This window comes from Sturnira hondurensis, unplaced genomic scaffold (assembly GCF_014824575.4).
Source record: "Sturnira hondurensis isolate 20B ecotype Veracruz unplaced genomic scaffold, ASM1482457v3 Scaffold0000648, whole genome shotgun sequence".
Lineage (NCBI taxonomy): Eukaryota > Metazoa > Chordata > Mammalia > Chiroptera > Phyllostomidae > Sturnira > Sturnira hondurensis.
The window spans coordinates 9,183,420-9,201,324 of NW_028073279.1; the positions used below are offsets into that span (position 1 = coordinate 9,183,420).

Here is a 17,905-nt window from a genome sequence, read left to right on the forward strand (position 1 = left end):
GTGCTTGAATCATCCCCAAACCAACCCCCACACCCCAGTCCATGGAAAAAGTGTCTTCCACGAAACTGGGCCATAGTGCCAAATGGTTGGGGACACTGCTGTAGACTGTTAGCTCCATGTAATCAGGGACCATATTATTCTTGCTCTTCATTGTGGCCTTGTGACATAGCTCAGTTGTTGGCACTTAAAACTGCTCAGAAATACTATTGCATAAATCTCCAAATGTGATATTTGAAACTGCTTCTGAGCTGAAGCATGGTACTAGCATGTAGCTAATATCAGGCTGCTGTTTTGATGCAGGGCAGGGTATCTATTCACATAATTAAAATAGTTTATTATATTCTAAAAGCTGACAATCTAGCAATTTGCTCTTTGATTCTTGTTAAAGTTGTCCATGTCAAAAATAGCCAAATCAAAGTTGTCCCATCAAAATTCATATTCATATCCCCTGCCTGGCCTTCTGTCTACATCTGTAGCAGAAAGCCTTCCCAAATTAGCTTCCATCAGTGTTTGCCACCAGAGTTGGCTGGAGGCACAGAAGATGACATCGTGACATACTCTGTTGATTCTAGGTTGACTTTATGTTCTCCTCTGTGCCATCTCCCACTTGAATTGTGAGGTCCTGTGGCCTTGCAGCCTCAAGTAACCCATCCTTAAGCCTCGCCCTCTGCTCCCTCTCCACTTCTACCTCGTTATGCCTGGGACTGTGCTCTTCCTAAAGCTGGATTCTGGTAAAATGTGTGGAATGACATACAGAAAACTGAAACAATAACCTGTAGTAACTTGGAAACCACTTTTAGTTCACTAATGGTGGTTGCTCCTTATTTGCGGAGATAATTTGATTCTACCCTTAAAAGAATTTGTGGGGAACACAAAGGAAAGTTGTTAAAGCAAAGAGCTCTGTGAGGGGGTGGGTGGGTGGTGGTGTGTGGTGGTGTGCAGTGGTGTGTTTTGGTTGTGAGGATGGGACTGGGCATTTTAGTTCTGCAGAACCAAGCTGGCATTCTTCTCCAGTAGGTTTTGAAGTGAGGTTGGGGAGTTGGGAGGGCACTTTATGTGCTATCTACGTTTTCAAATAAGAATGGCTCAAAAATATTTGGTGAGCTTAAAGTATATATCATTTGTCATATTTATTCTAGGGCCCTCCCCCTTCCATCATACTGTATGTTGTTTCACCATTAAAATGAGGCCAAGGACAGACCACTTTGAGAGGAGGGTAATTCTAAAGGAAATGGAAATAGGAAATAAAAGCGTACATCTCTGGGCTTCCTAAACTGTTTTTCCAAGTCTCAGGGGAGACGCTGTTGATGGAAAAGGTACACAGTCTTCACTTACACTGGGCAGGGCACTGTATGCCAGGAAGCAAAAGTCCCCGCTTCCTTTCTTGAAGCCATGAGAATAATACCTTCTTGATGTTTATATCCTGCGGCACCTCTCTGTCCTCTCAGTGTCCTCCTCATCAAGGATGTTTTTTCCCTCTTCCTCCCAAATGGTTCTTCCTTCCCGCTTATGGTTTGGGCTGCTTCCCTAATGAAAGTGTCCTCTTATTTTCGGTTGCAATTACCTCTTCAGCTGATTTATTGATTTCTCTTTGTCGTTAGCTCAGCTCTGAACTGGCTTTGGAAAGTAGAGAAGAAAATCCAGTCTGCTTTTGGGGATATTGGACAGCCGAATAAATGCAGGTATGTACATTTGCATATTAAAGACAAAAAGGAAAATAGATCATAAAAAGAATAATGAAACCGATCTTGAACTTGTAGGGCTACCTGAACTATATCCTTTAGTTCTGAAATATTGGTATTTTAAGTTCTGTTCATCTCAATGTCTTAACGTACTGCTTAGAAAGAAATCCTGAGTACAAGAATGTAGGATGTACAAAGTATAAGTTCCCTTGGAACCCGTCCTAGACATTCACCTCTGTGAACTTACTGTATGTTTGGGTAGATTGTAGGTATGTACAACTAAAAGGATGATTAGACATGTGTTATACTTTTTTTCACCTTGTAGTGTGTCATATACACCTTTCAGTATTGGTTCATATAGCTTTACGTCAATTTTTTTTACTAGCTGACTGGTGTTCCTGTTGCTATTACTTACTTTGTTTAGTGAGTGCTCCCCTGTTGGACATCGTCAGTTGTATGGGTTTTTCCCATTTCAAATGGTGCCACATCTCATGTATGTATGGTTATGTAATCCTGCCTGATTATCTCCTCAGGGTGAAAGCGTGTAACACTATTTTTGTATTCTTGTATTTTTTGTATTCTCCCATATCTGTATAGAATCTCAAGCACAAAGGTTTATCTCACATTATGAAGCAGACTTTAGCTACTTTGTTTTCTATTTCTATTTTTCATCATGGGGTGAATTTGGGGACTTAGTGTTGAGCTTTAGAAGTTTCTTGCTTAACAGTTGACCTGATCCTCAAAGTAAGTTATGATCTTAGTCTTTCTGCCTGGTTTCTGGAAGATTCTGGCTTTCAGATTTCATTCTAGAGATTAAACAAGTAAAATTGAATGCCCCTCAGTTTGTAGCATTGAGGCATGCATACCTAGGTTATGCCCCTCCTATAACTCCCTAAGCTCGCTTACCTGGGCAGCTAATAGACCAAGCACATGAATTTGGTGGAGATAGCTGTGACTGCTGCATGCTATGTGATTGGGCTTGTTTTGAGGAGCTTCCTTGGGTCATTCTGCAAGCATGTAAGTCTCTGTGCTAGGTACCTGGGAAACGGAGATGAATGACACAGGTCCTACGGGAACCTGCAGCACATGTGAGGAGAGACACAGACAGACACATGACTAAGGTGGTCATAATTCAGTGTTGTAGTGTCATGTGGTGAGTTTGTGAGAGGGGCGGCTTTGTAGGTATGAAGCATGAGGTGAGAGGCTGGGAGGGATAGAATCAGAGACTAGTGAGGCCAGCTGGCCAGGTGACGGAGGGCCCTGTTAGGAGTTTGCGGTTGTTCTGTAGGTTAGTGGGGGGCCTTTGGAGGATCTGACATGTTGCAGAGATATTACTTGGGGGGTAAGTGAGGCTGGCTTGGCAAGCAGGAGGAAAGTTGTGGCTTTGGGTCAAGGAAGTCAGTTTGTAGGCTATTGGTGTTGGGGTGAGGGGAAGAAAGAAAATGTAGGGGTTTCCCTTGTTCCCCTCTCCTTTCTGGCCTTGCCTGAGACAAAGTTGCTGAGGTTGGCTCTTTGATCCTAGTTGCTGTCCACTTTAGGAAGCTCACATAAATGGCTTTTTTGCAAGCTTCTCACCATAAGGTTATGACCTTTTCAAAGCAAGGCTGCCTACCCTCATTCTGTTTTCACACCATGCTGCCTATTCTCCTGCCTTCCCACAGGGTGCCGTTAATCAATTTTTATGACTCTTCCATGTGGTTTACGAACATGAATTACTAGTCATTCTGTGGACACTCTGTCAGAGCCAGCCCTAGGCTGGGCTCTGGGGGCATGAAGGTAGATAAGACATGGTTACTGCCCTTACTGAGGCTGTAGTTTAGTGGGAGACAGGCCTAAAATTAAAAGACAGTGTGATTTGTGTCATAGCTCTATTCAAAAGTGAAATGATCCCAGAAGAGTTAGCAGTATTAGCATCGTCAACATCCGTGGTTGTAGAGTGAGCCACATCATTCAGCTACAGCTTGTGCAAAACAGAGAAAAACAGTTTAAGCCATGTCTAAAATTACTCTGATTTTTGAGAATATGAGCTGACCATTGTTAGTTTATTAGAATGTGTAACTGATTATTTTCCATAGTTTCACCTGTCCTAAGCTCTGATGCATTTGATTTTCATGAAGGAAAGGGGGAGGGAGAGGTACTTATCCAATACCACATATTTCTGTTTGTTTACCTTCATAACAGATACTGGAACTTTTTGCACATGGAGTGACCACAGTCTTGTTTTCCTTACAGTATCTAAATATAAAAGAGGACTGCAATGCCATGGCTTTCTGTGCTAAAATGCGGAGCTCCAAGAAGACCGAGGTGAATCAGGAGGCCCCTGAGCCAGGGGTGGAAGTGCTTTTCTACCTGTCAGACCGGGAGCCCCTCCAGCTGGGCAGCGGAGAGTACACGGCGGAGGAGCTGTGCATCAGGGCGGCACAGGAGTGCTGTGAGTACTGGCAGCTGCCCGGGGCAGGTTAATGGGGGCACACCATCCTAGAAGCAGGTCCCGTGTCTCTGCCCCTGGCAGTTTCGCTGAGTGATGAGAGGTGTGGGCTCTGGGAGTCAGGGAATCTGTCCTGCCCCTGCCAGTCACTTGCATTTGACCTTAGGTCAGTGATTTCAGTTCTGAGAGCTTCACCTTTCACTTTCTTCATTGCAAAGTGGTTTATTCCTGCTGCCACTGATGAGCTGCTGGATACCAAGGAGTGATGCTTGCTTTCTGTGGAGGCTTAGTTTATGTTTCCCCCACATCTGGGCACCTAGCACAAAGTTAACAAGCTCAGTAAGTGGCATCTCCCAATATCATAATTGTTCAAACCTTCCGAAAAGTGTGATTCATCTTTCTGCTGTGACTTGCCTTCTCCCCCTAGTCCCCACCCATGTGATGCTGAGGTGAAGTGAGAAATTGAGTGTCACTTTGTGGCTTGGTCAGATTGCCAAGTTGTGAAAAGGACAGCGAGGCTGCAAACAACACAATCCATTTTTTTAAAGTGTGGCTTGTCTTACTAAACTTAGCCTGTGCCTTCAGCAGGTAGAAAACAAACTGAGTAACAAAATAGAGCCCTTTTCATTATCCTTTAAACTTGAGGTCATTGGAAGTTTTTGGCTACCTGCTTTTAAATGACAAATTTAAGTCATAGAAACTTAAAGATCTAATCCACTTAGATCCTGCAGTGATAGTTGTACAACTCTATAAATATATTAAAATTGACTGCATTATACCCTTAAAACAGGTAGACTTGGTGGTATGTGAATTACATCTCAATAAATCTGTTTTTTAAAATATTGACTCATTTTATGATGATGAAGTAAACATGATGACAGTCTGGTCCATGTTTCAGTTGTATCATCTTTCGCCCACAGAACAGCTCTGTGGGATAATGTGGTTATTGCAAGAAGCATCTTCCTTGTTTGTGATACAGTTTGTCTGGAAAACCCATTTTCTTATACATATCTTTCTGCCAAAATGCTTTAAATAACAGTTCTAATTTTTAAAAAAGAGGTCACAGCCCTGGCTGGTGTAACTCAGTGGACTGAGCACGGGTCTTCGAACCAAAAGATCACGGTTCAATTCCCAGTCAGGGCACATGCCTGGGTTGCAGGCCAGTTCCCAGCAGGGGATGCACGAGAAGCAACCATACATTGATATTTCTCTCCCTCTCTCCTTCCCTTCCCTTCTAAAGATAAATAAATAAAATTTAAAAAAAATAAAAAAAGAGGTTACTGTAGGGGAAAAATATAATAGACTCTTAACTAAACACTGTAGAACTGATTGAGCTATATAGATTATAAAGAAGAAATGCATTAATAATCTGAAGTTATTTTGACTGGATATCCAAGTGTATAAGGAACTGGCTTTAGACATCAGCTTTAAAAAATATTCATAATTAGAAAAACAACTACATATAAATTTGTGCTTCTAAAGTACTTTTTAAGGCAATATGTTTTATTTCTTTTTTCCCTTGAGATTTGGTTTATAGTGTTTGTCATTTCTGCCCCGCTCTTTGCCATCAGCGTAGCAGGTACAAACCTCAGTTTGTGAGCAAGGATCGTTTGTGCAGAGTGAGACCGGGGAGTTGCTGCTGAAGGAGAGGAGAGGGCCTGTGAGCCTGAGGATGGCCACAGCCCCTGGAGCCCCTGGAGCTCTGGGCTCAGGGCCAGTCAGTCTGGGGCTTCAGACCCTGAGCCCCGTCTGTGGAGAACGGTCTCTCTTCTCACTGACTCAGGAGAATGTTACGAAAATTTATGAATTTTTAAAATGTCTGAATACAGGATGCGACACATTTTTGTAGCTCTCCTTGTTATATAGTAAGTGATGTTTGGGGGCAGTGTTGTTTTCTTCCGTGTTTTTCACTATTATATGACAAATTTTTATATTTTTAGCTCTCATTACTTCATGTCCTCAATAGTTCTATTTTGGTTTGAATCCCCAACTTTGCATTTTATAAGATGAGTAACCCCAAGTCAGACTGGATCTCAACAGGCAATAGTTTCTTTACTTGTAAAATGGCAGAAATAATACATAATTAGGTGTTAGGTGGATTTAAAGATAATAAATGTAGAGCGTGTTAGCCTGATGCTGGACACTTAGCCAAATGTTAGTAATGCTATTATTATTCCATCCTTTTACATAAAAACATCCCTTTGATATTTCTATTTACAAATACTAATGTTATTAGAATCAGTCCTGTGACAGAATTAGAGTCAGATCCATGATTATAAATAAGTTATGCTTCAATATGTATAAAGAAAGAAAAGTCTAGGCTTCCAGGCCAGTTCACAAAATCCAATTCGTAAATGAAAAACTATAGCATACCTGAAACCTAGTCCCAATAATACTGGATCCAAAAGCCATTTATTTGCCCTTGTTCTCCAGAGAGAATGCTGTTTGCAGCTTAGCTCCATCTTCTCTGTTACAGAGAGGAGTGTAACTTCGGAAGGGATAACTCCCAGGTAACTTGAGGGGCAGGAATTGAGGCGTGGTGTTCAGCACCGACCTTGAGATATCAGTGCAGTTATAACTTCTTTTGTTGTTGTTGTTCAAGTACGGTTGTCTGCATTTTCCCCCCACTGGCCCCCCAAACCCAGCCGTCCCTACCTCCCTCCCCTGATCCCACCTGCCCCTTGGTTTCAACTTCTTAACTCAGCGTGTTCATTGGAGAGAGTCCCTGCTAGGTAGGCAGGGCTGGCAAGAGTCCCCATCATTGTCTGTCTCACTTCAGGTGAGACAGATTTGGGAAACAATGACCAGTTCCTTCATTTTTGGTTAAATTTACTATATCTCAATTTGAGGTCTGGTCACACTGAAAATATCAGTCATTGGTGATTATTTGTAATCATTTTCCTCCCTTCCTCACCTGCTTTTAGATTAAGGGACTCAGAAGTGAGTGAAAGGGTGTGTTTCTGGTTTTATAATCTCCCTTATCTTTTCTGTCCTTGTACTGAGGGAAGCAGTTGGTGGGGGTGGGATGAGGTGGCATAGGAGCTTATTGGACCACCTTTGTTAAGCATATACCTCCTTGGTAGTTGGTAATAAATTTTAATCGCTGACAAAAATCACTTTGGTTATTTATTCCAGCACATAATTTCATGTGCTGCTGCCAGGAACAACTTTGCATGTTTAATGTATAATCACAGTATGTTAGGGTTGTTTAGACATTTTCTGTTGGAGACAAACTGGGGACTTCTCAAACTCCAATCATGTTTCTGACTGTTACTAGCAAGGTGAGCATCAAGCGGGGTCTGGGAACCTGTCAGGTGGCCTTTTTGAAGGCAGGATTTGGTAAGATGGTGTCATAGACACGCTAGTGAGAAATATCACAAGACATCTGTTTTGAAATGTTTTTAATGGTTTGCCAGGAGCTATAGTTATTAATTATTATGATTAAAACTGCTTGATTGAACATGGTTGGAAGTCATATTTGCCTTAAGAGGATATGAATGTGACCTAGATACTATTTGAATAAGAGAATTTTCTATCTTTGCATATGTCATACATTGGAAACAGATAGCTAATGTATCTGTCTTCAGTTTTTTGATATGTTCTTTACTTTTCCCCAGGTATCTCTCCTCTGTGTCATAACCTCTTTGCCTTGTATGATGAGAACACCAAGCTCTGGTATGCTCCAAATCGCACCATCACTGTTGATGACAAGACATCGCTCCGGCTCCATTACCGGATGAGGTATGTGTGCCTGCCCGGCTTTCTCATGCAGGGAGGGGTGGCAGTTAGCCTGGAGCCCTGAGTCACTTACCAAGAAGTACTGTAATCATTTTTGTAATGTATAAGCTTTGTATTTTGCTTGATATGAGAAACAGCTTTTTCAGTATTTGGAATACAATTCATGATAATTTGACCACCTTCCTCTGCCACAGTATAGAGTCATTATGATGCAGAGGATGGTTTGAATAGGATCAGTGGCATGTAGCAGAGTTTTTCAAACGGTGAGTCATGGTTATGAATTTAATTTAGTGAGTTGTGAGCAGAATTTTTTTAAAGAAATAGGCAAGAATAGATAATGTCAGCCTATATACATATGCTGAGCATGTTGTTTTTGAAAATTTTTGTTTGAGATATATAATACCTATGTAGGTACTAGGCCATCATAGGATAAAATATATTTCTTAATAAAAGTTGCAGCTAAAGAACTTGAGAAACACTGCTTGAAGTGGTATTCTGGAAATTCTAGGTTGGCCTTGCTCTCGGGGGGTGGATGTTTGGATCCACTTGCTGGGGATTTTTGTCTAGTGGGCTGAGTTTTCTTCCGATGGGTGCTTGCCTTTTCTCCCACATCAGTGACCTTGTTACCTGCACGTAGTCTCCCACGTGCGCATAGGCAGTTAGTGCTTCATGGCAGAAGTCTCTTGAGTTTTTAAGCATATTTGGTCTCTACCTAGAGTCAAGAGTATGGTTGTTAGATAGTAGTTAAGCATAAGTTAACATGTGTATTTAGCAAAGGAGGAGCTTATAAATAGGGTGGATACTTGTTGAAAAGGATCTTAACTAACATAGATGTGGTTAAATCAGTAGAGCAGCTCAGACGCTAATGGAACTCAGGGCTCAGGGTCGGGCCAGAAAAGCCCTTGAGGATCAGAGAGGTTCTGCACAGTGTCTTATCTGCTATCTCCTTGGGGAGTCAGTAAAGTTGTTACCATTCTAGAAGGGCCTGTATGTTTTTCTCAGTGGAAGCTGAACCAGGTTTACTTTTTTTGATAGTCATCCTGTGGTTGACTTTTTCTCTTCTTTCTGTACTCACCCAAGGCTTCACTTTATGAGAGAGGTATGCCATGTGAGATTTCATGCCCCAGATTTAGGGAAATATTCCCCTTACCCAGATGAACCTTCTGACTATATTTGGATTTGTTTTTCAAAGTGTAGTCTTGCATTTTGTGGCCTGCAGGGCTGGCTATGTGATCCAGCATTTAAATGTGTACTTGCAGCTCTAGGAGGAAGGGGGCATGTCATTGAGTTCTAGTTCTTGCCCTGTAGGTTTCTTCACTTGGCTTGAAATCTAGAATGGTGAAATTGGGACTTGGAAGAGACCTGAGCTGACCTAATTCAACTCTTCCAACTGTGTAGGGGGAAACTGATGTCCATAAAAGAGAAGTGAGTCTCCCAAAGGTCCTACAACTAGGGGATCATCTTGTTAGCACAGAGCCCTCTTGGAGGCACTTGTTTATGTGTGAATGTCTCACTATTAAAAGCTGTCTTTGCCTGCTGCCCAATCTGTTAGCTGCCAGGAAGTACACTGCTGCTTCATTTTTGGCACCTTGACTTTGTACCTGACATTGCTCTTCAACAGGATATTGCTTTGTTACCACAGGCTCTTTGAACTTGGAGAAAAAAAAGATCCCACCCTAAGCTAAAATATTTGCATTACAACAACTACAAAAATTTTGAAACCTCATAATCTCACCACTAAAGAAGGTGTAATACGAAAATAAATGTTAGTGGATATTTCAGTGGACTCTCAGTTCTATTTTGGGAAATAATCTTGTACTACAATTATAGTTTTCTGTTTTTGATGATTTTGATAGTTACTGTTTTATAATATATCTTAATTAAGACAAGAATATTCTTTATTTCTTTTTAAGAAAAATTTTCTTCTAAATGAATTTCTTTATCCATTAGTAAAGTTCTATAGAAACCTGAACTGCATTTGTTGTGTAAAACATCTTTACATAAGCTTAGAATATGCAGTCATCTGTAATATAATTTCCTCAACAACTTGCAAGGAAGGCATGTCTCTGATAGGTCTAGCTGTCTATGTCTTCCTCCTTCCTTCCTGCATTATTCTTTCATGTCATCTGAAAAGGAATCTAGGAGCTGTCATACTACATTTATGTATGCTGTTCTTTATTTTTCCCAATAGTATATGATAATGTTAGGAATTAGTATTTGGCTCAAGTTCGATGACCACGTTCATAGTTAATTTTCAAAAGGATGTAGAATTTCTGTCCTCAATGTAATTGTAGTTTTGTCTCATTAGGACAAAATTAGGAAGATGTTGATTTTGGCTGTCACTATTTTAACTTTTTGTTCTGTTTTGTATTTTTGGTTTTGTCACTTTATTACATAGAAAGCTGTCAGCCTTTGACTGTAAGCAGTTTCTAGAGATCCAGCCTTGTTTTAGGCTCCCTCTGGCCTTAACTGAGGTGGGGAAGCTGCACGTCATCTTTGATTTCATTGTCCTTACACTGTCTGAACGTCTTGCCGAAAGACTTCCCAGCCAAAGCTGGTCCTACAGGGCTGAGACAGCAGCCTTGAAGAATGTCCTTGTCAGATGGATTGAAGGTGCATGCTGCCCAGAGGGGGTGTGTTGGGCCCTTGGCTGTAGCAGGCACAAGGACTGCTTCTCAAAGAGACTCAGTGGCGTGTAGAAGAGGAGGACCAGGGCTTGGCCTGGTTTGGGGAAAGTCTGTGTTCACTGCTTCTCTTCCAAGTAATTTCTCCATGCTTGAAATCCTTTTTCCCTTTGTGTAGGTACTTGGACATAATCGTGCTAGCACAGTTTGTACATATGGTACATAATTCTCATTCTCTCATCAGTATCTTCATGTACTATCAAACAGAATTTGCCTGTCCTGCCTGCCAATCTGTCAGAGCCCTACTTTGAACTTTTGTACAATGGAGTGCTGGGCACATGGTCAGCATGCAAAAGCTCTTAGCTACTATCTTCATCATCCTGTTTAGACTCTTGTGCCTATTGCTTTCTATGCTGAACTTCTAGTAGATCTCTAGTTACTGTATGAATGACCAGAACGTTCCATTTTGGATTTTCCTCAACAGTCAAAGGAGTTGGCCATGTATTTGTCCATTTTTCTCCTGCTCCAGTGTCAGAATTTCCTGTGTCTGCTCAGCTGGTAGAGCTGGTTCACCTCTTACTTTCTGCCTGTCCTGGAGAACAGATCCCAGCTGAGTCTTCTGAGCCTGTGCTCTGCTCTGCCCTTGAAGAGCAGGCTCCCTGACCAGGGGAAGCATGATTGCCAGCCTCTTCATTGCTGATAGATACAGGCTTCTGTTATAAGCACCTGGTCCCGTGCCATGTAGGCGGGTTAGGGACAATATTGCAGCTCTGGGTTATATAGCGTGTGAGCTCGCTCGGTGGATATGCAGTACTTTGTGTGTGCAAGTAAGAGACACCAAAGCCCGCAGTCACTTTAAAAAGTTACATGTGTAGAATCACTAGCAGTTTAAAAATGTTGAGTTTACTTTTTTAATCCTCACCTGTAGATATGTTTATTGATTTTACAGAGAGGGAGGGAGGGAAGGAGAGAAACATCTATCATGTCAATTGCCTCTCGTACAAGCCCTGACCAGGGATCAAATCTGCAGTTTCTTAGTGTATGGGATGATGCTCCAACAAACTGAGCCCCTTGGTCAGGGCTGATTTTCTTTTTCAAATAACTTTCTTACCCATTCTTTCCTCTCAATGTTAATTTCTACTCCCTTAATTAGTTCATTCATTTGTTGTTAATTGATCTAGCAAGCATGTATTTAGCATTTGTTATCTGCCAGGAACTAGGGATTCTGTGGGGAGCAAGACAGCTGAGGCCTCTACCCTCACAAAGCTCACAGCACTGTTGCCATAGCATCTGCTTGTCTCTTGGCCTCTCTCATTTCTTCCATGGGGTTGTCTTCCAGGGAGATCCTGCCTCACATTAGCTTGCCTTGTCTTTCCTCTGCCTTCTGCATATGGTCAAGGCTGTACAGCCTGGCATTTATTCTGTCCCAGTTCCTTCCCTGGCCCTTTCTCCCCTTCCTGCCACATTCCTTGGCAGCAGAGGCCAGCTTCTCCCACCTTGGTGTTCCTTTGGCACCTTATCCAATATCTAGGGACACGTTATCTGTTATGCACAGTGCCTAGGGCTCATGATATTATTAGGGGCCCACAAAAGTGTTTTAATTTAATTTAAATCAGGAAAATGTTACTCTAATACAGCAAGGATTATTTCGTATTTATACTGGCACAGGTAAAATATAACTTTAATATTTTTGTGTGAAGGAAGGGAAAACTGGATGGGGTCCATGAAGGTCACAGTGTAGTCCTATTTATGAGAAGTGCCCCCTTATTTTATTGTCGTTGTTGGAGTTGACTTGTTGCCCTATGGCTGCATGGACAGGGAACCTCACCAGGGGCAGGGCCGGAACCTGAGAACCATTTGCATCGCAGGGCCTGGCATGTGCTAGGCTATGCAAATGCAGCTCAGTGACAGGTGTTTTAGATTAATGGCAGCTTTTTTTGAGGAGGTGGTTTTATTTATTGTTTCTGTATACCATGGTGGTTTATCATGAATATGTCAAGGGAGAGAGACCCAGGCACCAGCTGAGTCTGTAGCCTAGAGATGGCCTTGATCAGCCTCGTGCGAGCCAGGGTGATCAAGGCCTTTCACACCTCCCAAAACTCCATGTGTTTCTCTCACAGGTGGCAGAGCAAAGTGGCAGTTAAGTGAGCAGTCTTGTAGTCTTAGGTCACCTAGCCTTTGGGAACCTCAGTTTTCCTCATCTGTAAATTAGAAACAATGAAATCTCCCTTGTATGGTTTCTGTAAGGGTTAAGTAGCATATAGTGCTTTTTAATTTAATTACAACATTACATGCTAGTGCTTGTAGTAGTGTTCACTTGTTTCTCCTATTTTAAAACTCTGCTTATTACAAGATAAACTTTAAATTTAATAACAGCAATATGAGAAGTAGGAAACACTGCCATATTAACTATACATCTTGGCTATATGATGAAACTATAGATTTCAGAAATGTGCTGGTCAGGATGGAGCTATAGGTAGACGTGCTGTGCTTCCTCGCACAACCACAAGAAGGATCACAACTAAACTAAAAAATACCCAGAACTGCCAGAAAATTAACTGTACAGAAGTCTAACAACCAAGGATTTAAAGAAGCCAAATTCATCCAGATGGGTAGGAGGGGCATAGATGGGGAGTCGGGGTGGAGAGGACATGGTGCGGCATGGAGCAGCAGCAGGGGTGGTGGGATGGGTGACCCCACATTCACGTGTGGTGGATAAAAATATGGAGGGGTACCTTGGGAGTGAATGATTCCAGCTACAGGCCAGACTGTGTAACCCAGGGTTTCAGCACTGGGAAGATAAAGCCTTACTACTTCTGGCTGTGAAAACCAGTGGTGGTTGAGGCAGTGGAAGAAATTGCTGGTTTGTCAAGAGAGTTCATTTAAAGGGCCCACATAGTCTTAGAACATATGCAAACATACCCATTCTGGGAATCACCACCAGGGCAACAGCCAGGAGGGTGCCAGTAGCATATGGGAAATGGGTAGAGTGACTGGAAATGGAGCAAGTGCCAGGCAAGCCTCCAGAAGCCAGGCAGTGGCATTGTTCCCTCTCTGACCCCTGTAGCCCAAACAGAGCCACAAAGCAGTGAAGTGGGTTGCCCACCCTGATGAAAACCTAAGGCTCCACCCCTCACAACATAACGGGTGCACCAAGACAGGGAGTCCAAGCAGTTCTATCTAATACACAGAAACAAACACAGGGAGGCTGCTATGAGGAGACAAAGAAATATGGCCCAAATGAAAGGACAGAACAAAACTCCAGAAAAAGAACTAAGCAAAATGGAGATAGCTAACCTGTCAGATGCAGAGTTCAAAGCACTGGTGACTAGGATAGGATGCTCAGAGAACTCACTGAGTATAGCTAACACATGATCGAAGAAATGAAGGCTACATGAAGTGCAACAAAGAAAAATCCACAGGGAACCAACAGTGAAGAAAAGGAAGCTGGGGTTTAAATCAACGATTTAGACCAGAAGGAGGAAATAGTCAACCAGAACAGAAGAAACAAGAACTAAAAAAAAACAAGGAGACAATAAGATGACTCTGGGACATTTCCAAAAGTGCCAACCTCTAAGTCATAGGGATGCCAGAAAGAAAAGAGGAAGAGCAAGAAATTGACTTATTTGAAAAAATAATGAAAGAAAACTTCCCTAATTTGGCAAAGAAAATAGACATACAAATCTTGGGAGCATGGAGAGTCCCAAAGTAGTTAGACTCAAAGAAGACCTCACCAAGACACATCAATATTAAAATGCCAGAGGTTAAAGATAAAGAGAGAATCTTAAAAGCAGCAAAAGAAAAGCAGAGAGTTACCAACAAAGATGTTCCCATAGGATTGTCAGCTGATTTCTTAAACCTTGGAGGCAAGAAGGGACTGGTAAGAAGTAATTCAAAGTCATGAAAAGCAAGGACCTACAACCAAGATTACTCTATCCAGCAAAGCTATCATTTAGAATGGAAGAGAAGATAAAGTGCTTCCCAGATAAGGTAAAGCTAAAGGAGTTCATCATCACCAAGCCATTATTACATGAAATGTTAAAGGGACTCATTTAAGAAAAAGAAGATCAAATTATGAACAGTAAAATGACAACAAACTCACAACTCTCCACAAAATCTAAAAAACTAAGTAAACTACTCGGACAGGAATAGAATAATAGGTATGGAGATCACCTGGAGGGTTATTAGCTGGGGGAGGAGGAAGGAGGAGAATGGAAGAAAACGTGCAGGGATTAAGATGTGTAATGGGAAGGTACAAAATAGACGGGGTGGTTAAGAATAATATAGGAAATAGAGAAGCCAAAGAACTTGTATGCATAATCTATGGACATGAACTAATGGGAGGGTGATTTCTGGAGGCAATTTTTTAAATATACTTAAAAAATCCTCAAAGATTTCAGAAATGTTAAAATGTGAATGAAATGTATTGGATTCAAGGTAGGATGGCATTATTAAAGGCAAAGGGAGTTGCTGGGCTAGCATCTACTTCACTCAGCAGTGTTTCCTATTTAGGAAGACACAGTGAGAAGTTACAGGAGCTGTCTCTGTGGTCTTAAAGAAGTCAGTTTATCTTTCTGAGTCATAGACGGGGTTCTGGCAGGGCGCTTTTCGAGGAGTGTTTTAAGACTGAAAAGAGAATGACCTTGTAAGCAACGAAGTATTACAGATGAAAGGTCTGTCTCTTAGCGTCTCAGGGAAGGTTAGCCTCCGGCACTGATAACTCCAGATTGAACCAGGACACTCCTCTCACACATTTGAAGGTCATTGTTTCCACAATTGACATATTTTCTTGGGTTTCAGGTTTTATTTTACCAACTGGCATGGGACCAATGATAATGAGCAGTCAGTATGGCGACATTCTCCAAAGAAGCAGAAAAATGGCTATGAGAAAAAAAAAGTTCCTGATGCAACCCCTCTCCTTGATGCCAGCTCTCTGGAATATCTGTTTGCTCAGGTAAGAAGTTTGGGGCCAGGAGGTCCTGAAGTTCATGGGATGGATGAGGCATTGTAGGGTTCAGATTTCCTGGTGCAGCTGGGCTTGCTGATAGCTAGGATGCTTTATGGTCTCTTTTGTGGGCAGTTCTTGTCACCCATGGACTTGCCCCAGGTGAGGATGAGGAAGGCTGTTCCAGGGGACTGTTTATCCATCCCACTTATGGGTTTTCCAGGCTTCACTTCCCCATTCCTTTCTTTTCCCCTTCACCTCCTACCATTTTACTTCTCACCTTCAGCCTTCCACGGAGAGAGCAGAGGGGAGCTGTAATCAAGGGAAGGTGTAGGTCCATGGGGCTAATGAAGAGGTGGCCACTCTGAGTCACAGTGGTGATAGAAAGATGAAGCACTCCAAAAAAAGCCAGAAGAGCAGTTAGAGTCCTCGAAATCGCATTACCCTGAGATAGTGTGCGTGCGCGTGCGCGCACGCACACACACACACACACACACACAGCGTTTTTATTTATGTTTTCTGATTTCACCATACAGATACGTATTATGCACTATGTAGTTTTTGAAAACATCGTTCATATCATTTTATAAACTGCTTTTTTATTCATCTTATCGGTGGTCCTTCAAATGCCAATTTAGAGTATAGGTCTTTGTTATTTTAATGACTTCATAATAATCTGTTTATTCAACAAATGCTTCCCGAGTGCCCATGTACTCTTTGCTGCAGAATGTGAACAAGACAGACATGGTCTCTGCAAGTGTCAGGTGCACAGTCAGAGTGGGCAAACAGAAAACCAGCCAGCAAATAAAAATACACAGGTCTACATAGGAAGTTGTGGGAAATGCTATGAAGGAGAAAGGTTTCGTGATAGAGAGAATATGGGGAGGGGTATGTTTGGGGAGACCTAACTTAAAGTTGTTTGATCAGAAAAGGCCTCTCTAAGGAATAAAAAGAGTCAGCAATTCTGAGGGAGGAATGAGGAAAGAATTTCTTCTATGTGGAGCAGAGCTTTTAACAGCAGCACCACTGACCTTTTAGGCTGGATAATTTCTCATTGCGAGGGACTGCACTCTCTCTTGCAGGGAATTTACGCACACTCTGGGCCTCCAGTTACGAGATGAGATACAGTAGCACTGTCTTCCCAGTCCTGACCATCAAAAATGTCTCTGGACATTGCCAGATATCCCCTCAGGGGCAGAGTATCCCCGCAGGGGCAAAATGTCCCCTGTTGAAAACACTTGATGTAGAGGGGATAGGGTGTGGGAAGGCCCTAAGGTAAGTAAGCCCCGAGAGGACAGTCCTGAGGGTGATGGGAATGAGACAGGCGAGGCAGACCAGAGCAGATGAAACCTTATGAGCTGGCAAGGGGTCATGTATTCACCCACGCTAAGTGCAGTGGAAGCTATTTGGAGGGTTTGATTTGATTTACACTGGAAGTCAAGGGTGATTCTTCTTGATGTATGGAAGTGGACTATGTGCAGCCAAGAGTACACTTCAGCTGAGAATGTGCTGTAATTGGTCCAGGTGAGAGAACAGGCTGGTTTGGTTTTAGTGTGTAACAGTGGAGTTAGAGAAAAATGGATGGCTTGCTGCTTAATTTGGAGGTAAAATTACTGTGTTTTACTGATTGGTTGGATGTGGAAGGGGAGGGAATTGGAAGAGTCAAAGATGATTTGAGATTTCTGTTTTGGGCAATGGTTGATGGACACTGGGAAGGCTCAGAGGAACAGGTTGGAGAAGCGGTGGGAATAGGGTGTCTCCTTTTGGAGATGCCTGGGAGGCACACAAGTGGAGATTTTGGGTAGGCAGTTGAGTGTGACGAGGAGGAATCCCTAGGAGCACCATCATTTACTTAGCTACTGTCTTGTTCCTGGGCACTTTTTTTTTCATGTTTTCTCCACTGTGCCATCTCTGTTAGAGGCTATCTGAGCAATCTCATACGTACATGCTTATGTGTCATGTGTTGTTACCTCCTTAGGACCTACTTTCGTACTCGTGACACTGTCACAGTGATGTCCCACTGCATGGGTTTTGTTCCCCATCCCACACATACAACAGAAATGTGCAGCCCCGGGAAAAACTGTTGAAAAAATGAACTGACCATTTTCAGACTGGTTTTTTGAAATCAGCTTCCCAGTTGCGTATATTCATACCTGAGACTTACACTTTTACCTTGGTGGGGAGGGGGAAGTGTAAAGGAAGAGTGTGGCATGTGTTAGGAGTGAAGTCTTGTGCTGAAAGGTCAGAATTCCAGAATGAGTTACTTGAGGTTTACAGTGGTGTTCACAGAAATCACAGCCAAGCAAATTGGTTTCGGCCCCTGTTCCACTCTTTGCACGGTACTGGCAGAGGTGATTGTCATTGGTCTTTCTCTTACCTGAGAGAGAGAGAAGTCCTGTCTTGGAAAGAAGGGGAACTGCAGTGGTGCGAACCCTCCATCCAAACCCACTAAAGCCAAGTCCCTTTAGGGAAAGTGAGTGGCTTACTT

At 42.4% G+C, this 17,905-nt stretch overlaps 1 protein-coding gene across 1 annotated transcript in view; it reads left to right on the forward strand.

The window, feature by feature from the left end:
- Positions 1-17,905, forward strand: part of JAK1 (Janus kinase 1) — a 126,461-nt gene that overhangs the window by 70,241 nt on the left and 38,315 nt on the right. Inside the window, exons 2-5 of the mRNA XM_037043351.1 lie at positions 1,602-1,682; positions 3,915-4,113; positions 7,728-7,851; positions 15,273-15,426. Of these exons, the coding sequence (XP_036899246.1) occupies positions 1,677-1,682; positions 3,915-4,113; positions 7,728-7,851; positions 15,273-15,426 (483 nt within the window). The 5' untranslated portion in view covers positions 1,602-1,676. The remainder of the gene's footprint in view (positions 1-1,601; positions 1,683-3,914; positions 4,114-7,727; positions 7,852-15,272; positions 15,427-17,905) is intronic.